This window comes from Anomaloglossus baeobatrachus, chromosome 1 (assembly GCF_048569485.1).
Source record: "Anomaloglossus baeobatrachus isolate aAnoBae1 chromosome 1, aAnoBae1.hap1, whole genome shotgun sequence".
NCBI lineage: Eukaryota > Metazoa > Chordata > Amphibia > Anura > Aromobatidae > Anomaloglossus > Anomaloglossus baeobatrachus.
This window is the reverse complement of record NC_134353.1, coordinates 823,392,677-823,403,857: the sequence shown is the minus strand read 5'-3', so window position 1 is coordinate 823,403,857 and position 11,181 is coordinate 823,392,677. Positions and strand designations below refer to the sequence as shown.

Below are 11,181 nucleotides of genomic sequence, written 5' to 3'. Positions count from 1 at the left end.
CGCTGGTGACGTGCGCGCAGGCAAGTGATTATGGGCGGGGCTGTGATTGTTATTAGCAAGTACCCGCCCATAATCTCGTGAGCGCGCAAACCTCACCAGCGGTCACACTGTGCTCAGGGCAGTGCTAGACTGTATGGGCTGCTTCCAGGGATGACGTCCCTTTTATCACGTGATAGTATGTTGAACACGCCCCTATCACGTGACAAAAGGGACATCATCCCTGGAAGCAGCCCATACAGTCTAGCACTACCCTGAGCACAGTGTGACCGCTGGTGAGGTTTGCGCGCTCACGAGATTATGGGCGGGTACTTGCTGATAACAATCACACGTCGCACACGTCACCAGCGGTCACACTGCTCAATCCCATAAGACTGGCACTGGGCATGCGCGGGGTTGGCTGGAGCAGTGGGCGGTGCATCAGTTATGGAAAGGAGCGATGGGGGGCGGCATACAGGACCAGGAGGCAGAATAACGGACGCCAGAAAGCCCGCCCCCGTGTCACATTTACAGTATCTGAATACAAAAAGGTACCACTTTATAAAGTCTTTATTTTGGTCTCACATGGGGCACAATAATAACAGGGACCTTTCTAGAATGCAGCCCACGAGCTGCAGAGGGGGAATCTTTTAGGTTTTGGGCGAAAGTTCTGCTGACAGGTTCTCTTTAAAGACAACTCTTTTTGGTCTGAATATTTGATTTCATCATGCGATAGTACCACTGACTGCAGAGGACGTTATGCAATAGAAAAATTGTGCTCAGTCGTACATAAAATATATGAGAAAAGTGTTGCTCTGAGTGATTAATCTATGGGATTACACTTAAAGCAGATAAAAGTCCCTGATCACATTGTGATTGTGCTGCAGACGTTTTGGGAGTTATAGCTAAGATGGATGTCGTTGACCAGTTGTATATAAGGACCAGGCCTCCAACCTAAAGGTAAAGATAAACAGTAGGTTTCCAGCAGATGTATCTGTCTAAAACGAAAACACTTTAAAAATTGAGTTATCCATAGGATTCCCATAATGGGTTAACAAAGTGAGCGTAGAGATCTGTATCCTCTAACAAGCTGAACCAATTGTCTGCATAGTGCAACAGTGGCCCTGGGTAAATCAGGAAAATATGTTGCTATTGGGTATGTCCTCTGGAAGTTCTTTATCTGACAAAATGAGCTTATGCAGCATTCTCCTCTGTAGCAGAAATTTCTTGAACATTACTTTTGGAAAAAAAAGAGAAGGGGGGGGGCCTAGGGTCTGGACTTTTAGCCCACCCATTTTGTCATGGTTGAAAATGTCTAGGAATCACCAGAGTGACTATTTTTGATCAGAGCACACGTAGTATGTAGGTAGTGGCCCAGTTAGTGCACAGGACATTTTAATTATCTATCTCTACCCTTTAAATTATCCACTTTGGAGAATCTAAACAAGATAGAGGGGACCCCAATGAGGAGTTGATTACAGAGTTTTCCAATCCTCGGGTCTGTTTAGGGATATTGAACATTTGCTTCTGAAGATGAAATTTCAAAGTATTTATTAAAATCAAACGGAGGTCTGAGCAACATAAGTGTGCACACTAAAAACGACTCAATTGGGAGTAACGCTCTGTTTATATTATTCTCTCATGTTTCAGTTCCACATATACGGCGCCCACTTTTCTGCCTTATGGAACATAGTTGGCCATTGCACTATAAACATGTTACTCTAGCGGATGATCATGGACAAGTAATACTCAGATGTAACAACATTGATGTGTCACCTAATAGAACAATGTTGGCATGAAGACATGTCTGATGCAAAAATATGCTTGCTGACCCTCCTTTGACACTGAAAATTGGCACTTACAATGTACTTCCTGACTGAGGCAAGTGTCAAATGCTGCGATTGAGGGGGCAGCAACCCAGTATGTCTTTAAATATCAGAGTGCTGTAAGCGACCTGTGACCTGTGCTGGTTAATGTTATGAACGATCTAGCACTTTGCACACTAATTTACTTATAACCCAACTTTATCTGGACCTTGCTAGTAGGCTACCTGATTTACACTCTGTTGATGAGTCTCATCTGTGGCATCAGGAAAAGGAAAGTATGGGCTGCCCTTGTTATGGCAGGAGTCAATCGGACCCGACTGGGTTAGAACAATTTTTACCCATTAAAATTAAGAGCCCCTATTCTCCTGCTTAGTTTGGCACTCAACTACTGCAGGACTGGGTAAGAGCTAACCTTTTTTAGGGCAATGTTGATATCTGAGCCCTTTATGCAATACTACAGTGTTATAAATATGTTCTGGGATTTTTCATCACCAAATTTCTTTATGGTGCAGTTTCTATGATATTAGATTCCAGCATGTCTAAATTATCTACCTGTGAGATCCCGTAGCTGCAGGCCTTTGGAGATACATTTTTTCCTGGGTCAAGGGCATATTGTACTCTGTATTGGTGTATAATATTTTAATTGCTTTGGCGATATGGAGTATATTGCTGTAGTAACACAGTACGCAGATTGTGACTGGTCCCAATATTTTTGGACCTGACTTCGTACTTGGCATTAGAATACTTGACGTCACCTGTAGAATAGTGTGTGCTACACATAACATAACATTGAGGGTGACCTTGACCTCTCAGTGTCCTTGTAAATATAATCTTTGGTATTCCTGTTTGTAGTTTGTTTGTGTATGTTAATTATGGTGACGTGCTCACAGCGATCTGCTTCAAGAGAAAGAGGATTCAAGTCATCCTCAGCCAGGACCTGAGGGCACCTAGCGCGCAAAATGGCCATCATCTTTTAATGGCCCATATCTGAAGTTTCACCTGCTATGTTTTAATCTTTTGAACACAATAAATTAAAGTTTTACGCTATGGTGAGAGCCACTTATACGCTTCTTTTTGTATGAACAGACAACATTGAGGATGACCATTTATGACCTTCTGTCTTCTCTACTGCCCTGGTTACCTCCGATGGTGCTCCATCACTCCAGATTGAGTCATTTTATAGTGTGTGGAGATTTTGATTTCTAGACACATGCATATTTTTAATTTGTCTCTTTGCCACTATATGGATTATTGAGAGTTTCTGTATACCTCTCCTGGACCTGACCTATCCTAAATGCACCCGATCCACTAGTCAGAGGGACGCTGCTCTCCATTTGGGCTAATAGATACTTCTTTCTATTAAGGAAATTCCATAATGGATTTTTCAAAATGGTTTTATAACCAGTCAACCTCTATATGAATATTTTTCACCAAGAGACACTGATGGGATTTCCCTAATAAAAGGAAGCCAATGTGTTCAAATCAGCTGGTAAGAGGATGTCAATACCCCACATGAACTCTGCTTTTGGGCAGCACACAGAAGACTCTGTCAGTAATCATCATATTAACCCCTCTGGAGCAAAGATTCCCTAACTTAAAGCAGATCTTTCTCAATACACACTGTATACATCATTAAATAGAACCCTTAACCCTAATGAGGCTGATGTACTTATTCTGAAAAGTTATATAATCCAGATAATAAAATGTGCTTTTCAGGCGTCCAACTAAACAGTAAGAAAACTCATAAGTCCAAAACGTATTCAATCTCCAACTCCCACCCTCCTGTCAGCTGCAGATTGTATTGAGCAGTGTGAGATCTCAGCAGCAAGAGGGACACTGAGGAGCTGGTAATCAGGCAAGGTAGGCAAACATTGAGCTTATTATTTAAAAAAGGATCAAATTATTCTGAGAGAAGTACCCAATATAAGCACATAAGCCTCATCAGGTCTACAAGATCTATTTATTAAGATATGCAATTTGTATTGAGAAATCTAGGAACTGATCCCCTGTAATGGGCACCAGTCACATGAAAAATTCACAGTTTTTTCCTCCCATTCTTCCAAGAGCCATAACTTTTTTATTTTTCCATCAATATAGCCATATGAGGACTTCTTTTTTGTGGGATGAGTTGTACTTTTGACTAGAACCATTAGTTTTACCAAATAGTATACTGAAAAATGGGAAAAAGAATTCCAAGTGCAGTGAAATTGCAAAAAAAGTGCTAATGCACAATTGCTTTGGGGGTCTTTTATCCACCCTGTTCACTATATGGTAAAACTAAGGTGTCCGTGTGATGCCTCAGGTTGGTACGAGTTCATAGATACCAAACATGTATACTTTTACATTTATCTAATGGCTTAAAAAAAATCAGATGTTTGTCCAAAAAAAGAATAGTGCTTTTGTTGCCATTTTCCAAGACCCATAGCGTTGTTATTTTTCAGGATCTGGTGCTCTGGTGCTTAATTGTGTCTTGAGCGGTTATTTTTAATTATACCATTGTTGTACATATGTGATGTTTTGATCGCCTGTTATATTGAATTTTAAAAAAATGTTGCAGCGACCAAAAAAACCCGTAATTTTGGTGTTCGGAATTTTTTTCTCACTTTGCCATGTAACGATCAGAATAATTGATTTTATATTTTGACAGGTCGGTAGATCGGGAATTCTGAACGCAGCAATACCAAATATGTGTAATTTTTTATTGTTTTATTTTCAATGCAGTGAAAGGGGGAAGATTTTAACTTTTAGGGGTTTTTTTTATTAAGTTTATCATATTTTTTAATGCATTTTAACTTTTTTTTAATTGATTTTACCGCCGCCGGAGCCCATGTTTACCGGAAGGGACACAAGCTAGGATGTAGATATACGTCCAAGGTCGTGAAAGGGTTAAAGATGTTTTTGTGATAGAGAATTTCTGTGCAGATAAAGCAGAATGTATGCAAAGACCAGAACTATCCCATTCACAACGTGTTTTGTTGCAAATACCTAAAAAGAACGATAAGAAAGATCAAACCATATCTCAGAAAAATATTCCATAAATTTTAAAAGAAAGATTTCTTCTTTAATACATCTACCTAAATAGCAAAAATCAGCTTAAAATCTGACACCAACTTCATTACACTTGTTTCTGGGTGAATTAAAACCATTCTTTAAAAATAGACATTTTAAGAGCAATTGTAATGATTTCTAACAAGTATAAGGGGAATAAAATAGTCATTTTTATAACAAACTATTTTTTTTCTTCCTTGATGGGTTCACAGTGTTTGAGATCAGGAAGATAAAACTACGTTCTATGGTTGTAACATGCTGCAAAATATAGATATTTGTGTAAAGGTGTCACAGTCTTAATAGGTAATATTAACCGTTTGTGCGCGTCTGCAGAAAGTGCGCTTGGTTACTTCACATACAAGCAATTTGACTTCTACTCTGGTAAGCATGGTAAACTAACATTAAAAACTCTGACATGTTTTTGGATGGGGGCAGGATAAGCATGATTTACTATTATCCGTCCCGTTTACAGATTCTATCTACGATTATAAAATTATCCACCTTTATTGAACCTTAAAATAGAGTTTTATATGTGTAAAAAATGGTTAACTGTGTAAAATAAGTCAAAACCGTAACCTAGGATCGTTACTATGATGCCCCCGTGCAAAGCCAGAATACAGGCTGCACTTCACAGTGTCTTCTTGATGGAAATGGGCTCCTACAAAACCACAAAGGCAGGTAGGTACCTAAGCTACCATACAGGACTGTGCCGCTGTATTAGGGCACTCAGGACACACTAAGATGATCAAGGGCAAAGCTACAGAGGTCACAAACCTCGCAATCACACCCAGGCCATGAAGCCTGAGGGATCACCAGACGAGGGCCTGGTGCCTGAGGGATGATCAGACGAGGGCCTGGTGCCTGAGGGATCACCAGACAAGGGACTGGAGCCTGAGGGAGCACTATACGAGGGTCTGGTGCCTGAGGGATCACCAGACGAGGGCCTGGTGTCTGATGGCGCGCCATATGAGGGCTTAGTGCCTGAGGGAGCACCATACGAGGGCCTGGTGCCTGAAGGTGCACCATACAAGGGCTTGGTGCCTGAAAGAGCACCCTACGAGGGCCTAGTGCATGGGAGCACAATACAAGGGTAGCACTTTAGATAATATTGGAGATTAGGAGCAGTTTTACAAATTTTCAACACTGAACAAGAAAAAGTTCAAGGATTGCAGACATTATCATGTATCAACTTGTCTTACTGAAAGAAGTTTTACTTGTAGTCATGGAAACTTGTATACCTCAGAATGACACAACCTATTGTACGGGTCTCTGCATTTTCCTCCAGCATAGGAGGAGTTAACCATTACGTGAACTATAAAAAACAAACTCCGTAACACAGTCTTCTCAGACGTGAGGGGGTACATGTAGGATAAAATGTTTTTCTTCCACAGTGTGAAGGCGTTGAGCCCCCACCTAATACAGTAGGGGTTAAGCAAAGTAGGCAGTAGAGGTAAAGAGTGAGTAGGCCCAGGGCATCTGAGTAGCAGACAAGCTATGGCATCCACTCACAGTGTAGGGCTATGTCAGGGCAATTAGACTTGCACCATGCTGTACTTTGCAGCGCTGCTGTCAGCCTTAATCTGTGCTCTGATGGGCAGCACAGAATGCAAGCAGCAGACCACAGGAAGCACAACCGGTGAACCCATATTGCTTTGACAGTTGCACTCATCTAGAAATAATGCAAAACGCTATTTAAATGTATACATCATGACCCTGTGCTCTAGGAAGAAAACAATCTAATGAGGGGCTGAGAGACCAATAGTGGGGGGAGGACGGGAGGATCTGAGCGATCACCCCTCACCACAACATTTTTCTTTTGTTTTACAATTCTTCGCTCTTTATTCTGATGGAGCGCCTGGTAGGTGCTATCGGGATTTTTGTTTTCTTGGCTTCCAGGGCGTCAGCAAAGAACTTGAAGATGGAGGGGAAGCTCTTCCAAGAGGTCAGCTCATGGCGCTCCGTGCCTGGGGACAGAAAAGAGAATACATGGGTGAGATTATCTTTCTTCTGGGCGCACAGAACATCTATGTAGTCAGCTGTCAATTTTGTCCACCATATGTAATGTAGAGGCGCTTCATTGCCCAGTGGGATTTTATAGTCATCATTCATTTTAAACTCCCACTATATAGTGTGCTCATTATTACACTAACCTATTTGGTAGGGGTAGCTCATCCTGTGCTTCCTTATTCATGAATCAAATGGCAGACACATAGGTAAAGATATCATGTATAGCGCATGTACAATTGGAGAAAACAGAGACTTACTAGTCATCTAGGGACAACGGAAGCTGGAAAACAACCCCCAAAAGCTGCTATCTGGTTGTCACCATTACAAATCCAGCATCTGTTACACAAAGGAAATTCAGAAATGACGAGGAGATATCGGAGGCTTATATTATTGGGAAGCTTTTCATTGAGAGGAAACGCCTATTCGTGACTACCTGATCTTTCTTATTCTCCAGTATTCAGGCCTCTTCACCATTACCCCATCACACAATGTATAGTTACCGTTCCCTGGCCAGAAACTAAAATCGTTCCAGCAGATTTCAGTAGTGAGGAGCAATGAGTCTGCATGGAGCAGTGAGCAGAGCGGGTCTGTACGAGGCACACACCCGCCATCTTGCAGACTGCCACCCTGTTGCAGTATTCTTATCTTATTTACAAAAGGTGCAAACTGTTAATTAAACGTAAGCACCTGTAATCAGCATTCGCGCCTCTCATAAATACAGGAGGCTATTAATTGTGTCACTTTTTGCAGCCAGAGGTGTCATTTTAACTTGTCATTAAAGGGGAAGAAGAAAGTTTCATAAGGTGAAGACAGCTATTTGTAAAGGAACCATATGTTGGCACACCGCTCCTGTATCAATATGCGGAGTGACAGCGGATACAGTATATACAGGTGTATACAGCTTCTACTACAATAGATAAATCATGATGTAGAAAGTCCTAATGCCTCGTGTACAATTCTCTCTAGTTTACGAATTCATCTCATGTGCGACGAACGCTGTTCTATCATGAATCCCTCATTATACTATGTCACGTAAGGTCAGTGGCGAGATTCCCTGCATATTACATGTGTAATGGCCACCAGCATATTACTAGTGCTGCACAATATCTGATATGAATAAAGTGACATCAGAGCTCCGAGAAATACGGGTGATTATATAAGAATGGCCGCAGGACTCCCGGGTATATCTATATACATGGGCTGGAGGGTTACCGATATTCATCTCACTGATGCATTATAAGGATATAACGGCACAATCTTTACTAACCACATTGTAGAACAGTATGACAAGTAATATGATAGATGGATTTTTTTTTTCTGTCTTTTTGTGAGTTTTCTGTATCTGGCAGATAAAAGAGACACAAATGGTGGATAGTCAGAATGACAGACATCTAAAAGGACAAATACAAACCTAGAAAAACAGAAAAATTGACAGACAAACATACAAAGTGGAAAGATAAATAAATAGTGAACACACTGACAAATAAAAAGGATAGATAAACAGATAAAAACTGAAAGTGAAATTAAATATGGAAGTGAAAATAAAACTAAGAGGATGTAAAACTCTATTAGATACTGTAAATAGAAAATAGATCTAGATGATATATTAATAAATATTACTATAACTAATAAAAAATACACAGAAAAATTGATAAAGACAACAAAATATAAAAAAAAGTACAGATAGATAAAGGATAGAGTTAAATTGATAGTATTGTGCATGGTAGGTAGAAAGGGGTTAAACCGCACTCCAAATACAGAACAGTCACTGAGGATCAATGTAAGATAGTTCATATGATTTTCTTGTTCCACGCGTTTCGGGGTGCATTTACCCCTTCTTCAGGAACAAAAAAAAAAATCAATATTTTTACGATTTTTGTTCATGAAGGAGAAAAAGGCACCCCGAAATGCGTGGAACAATAAAATCGTATGAACTATCTTACATTGATCCTCAGTGACCGTTCGGTATTCGGTAGCGCAGTTTTAACCCCTTTCTACATACCTTGCACAATACTGTTAATCTTGGGGTCTGCAGCAGCCAATAACTGGATGCTCTTCATAGTGGTGGTGTCTCACACAACCACATCAGGTTAGTGAATCCTTGAAAATCTTTCCACCCTTATAACACCTGAGCCGTCTTGTCTTTCCACTCCTTTCACCACTAGATAGTTTGATAGACACCCAGTAAGAAAGAAAAACTGACAGATAAATGATGGCCAGCCACACTGACAGATGAAAGGAAGGATAGCGTGTAGGTTAATAAAAGGGTAGATAAATTATATGGACAGAGAAAAGGACATGAAGACAAACAAAGAAACAGAAAAAAGGATGGCTAGGTAAGATGGACAAATAGATAAGAGATAGATAGATAGATAAGAGACAGATAGACAAAAAGACAGGGTGGAGTTGCGTGATGACAATGAAGTGTGCCCCTTCTATTGTATAATATCTCTAATCTTCATCTCCGTGCATAGTAAATCACACGCCATAAGGAGTGGCTGCGGCTGTGTGTATCCGCACACTCTGTATGGCATCTGGCTTGTGAACAGCACGCACCAGCAGGGCCTATGTAAGGAAGGTTGAGTGGTGTGTGTCACAGCCTCAGCTGCTCACAACCATTCATCCCCCTTCTGCTGTAAGAGAAAGGAATACATTCTTAGAATTCAAAGTTACGTCTATGGCTAGAAGACGAGCAGGGCTCACACATCACAGTCTCATTTACCCCTTAGGTGCTGGGAGGTAAAGTCTATGTAATATGCAGAAATAGAACTGGGTTAAACAATAAATGCAGAAGTGCGTGCCGAGGCTTAATGCTGAGACCGAATCGCGCCACCTGCTTCATCAGTTACAGCAAATTTATTCAAAGGGGGAGATAGGTCATAGGTCTGCAAAGCGAGTGCTTCAGTCATCTGCAGGCAGCACAGCGCCCGGGTATTCTCCACCGGAGCCACAACTTATAGTCTCCGAGAAGAAGGCTCCTTGTGCCAACCCTTCCCAGTCTATGGATGTTGCTAAAGGTCCCATTAAGAATTCAACCTCCACTCAGCCTAAAATGTCCCTCCTAAATGGCCCATACGTTATCAGTGACAGTGAGAAGTCGTCGCACAGGATGCCCGCTCTCAGGCTGGCACCGTTGTGAACCATTGCATATGTTTCATAGCATAACACTGTTAATGTTAATTCCTTATTCTGTAATAGTAGGTCATTGCTATGGTTACTCTACAATGCTGCAACACTTCTCTTTCCCTTCAGCTATTCGCTCAGTCCTGGTAACCACATTTGTTGCCTAGCAACAGTTTTGTGACAGTATCACAATCTGGGAGAGCAACAATGAAGACATTTCTTGCAGCAGAGTGAGGTGGAGATGGAGGCAACGAGGCCAAAACACACACGAGACGACACAATCGGGGCGTTCAAAAGTGAAAGTCGGGCAGGTCAAAGTGTGCGCAAAAAAATACTGATACATGGAATATGGCTCTGCTCCATCCCATAATATTGCCCTCCTCATCAACATGAGAAATAGAATAACCAGTTGGTGGTCTAATCAGTCTATCATTTTGGATGAAGAATATGTTTATTTTAGGAAAGATCAAAATATTGAAAATCTAGAAATCTCTATGTATTTGTGAAACAAATATCCAATGTAATTAAAGGGGCAGTCTTATCTTCACAACTGTTTTTTTTTTTTAAATAAAGCTGGTCGGATTGAAGATTGCTGCAGGTTCAGTTTCTGAAACCCCCTGATGATGAGCTTTAATCATTGAAAGAAACTGAAGCCAACCAGACATTTTGGCCACTGCATGGAAAATAGTATTACATGGCCGTCATTCAAATAAATAGAGCAAAGAAAGCGTCAGCAGCTCCTTCTCCACCAGATCCGTCACACCAGACTTCAAGGTGGGAGTTTTTTAAAGGGGGAACGTCCCTTATGCCGCCAGTAAAGCGGTTTTCTCAGTGAGATAACCTGTCAGTAGAGTAATCCCGACTCTTGCCAAGCAAAAAGTCAGAAAAAAATACAATAAGTGGAGTGTAAAAAAAAAATATATTGAATTCTTAGGCTACGTCATTGAGTTAGGTCACAGGAATTTCGTTTATGTCGTAATTTGTTTTGTCCATTTGACGCAATTAAAAAATAAATATGAGAAATTATATATATAAAAAAAATTAACACTTGTTCACAGAAAAAATATACAATACATAAAGCAAAATGAAATATAGCAAAAGGGGAGGCTTAAGGGAAACCGGAATTAATTCCATTTTCAGTGAAGGAGGTTACAAAATAATGAATCCACCAGCAAATATTTAAATGGAATTTGTCAAAAAG

At 40.6% G+C, this 11,181-nt stretch overlaps 1 protein-coding gene across 2 annotated transcripts in view; it reads right to left on the bottom strand.

Annotated features, from left to right (window-relative positions):
* Window positions 1–640: 640 nt before the first annotated feature.
* ARB2A (ARB2 cotranscriptional regulator A) overlaps window positions 641–11,181 on the bottom strand; it is a 631,322-nt gene continuing 620,781 nt past the window's right edge. For both annotated transcript variants that reach the window (XM_075325101.1, XM_075325100.1), the window contains one exon: window positions 641–6,814. In XM_075325101.1, coding sequence (XP_075181216.1) covers window positions 6,672–6,814 — 143 coding nt within the window. In that variant the 3' untranslated portion in view covers window positions 641–6,671. The remainder of the gene's footprint in view (window positions 6,815–11,181) is intronic.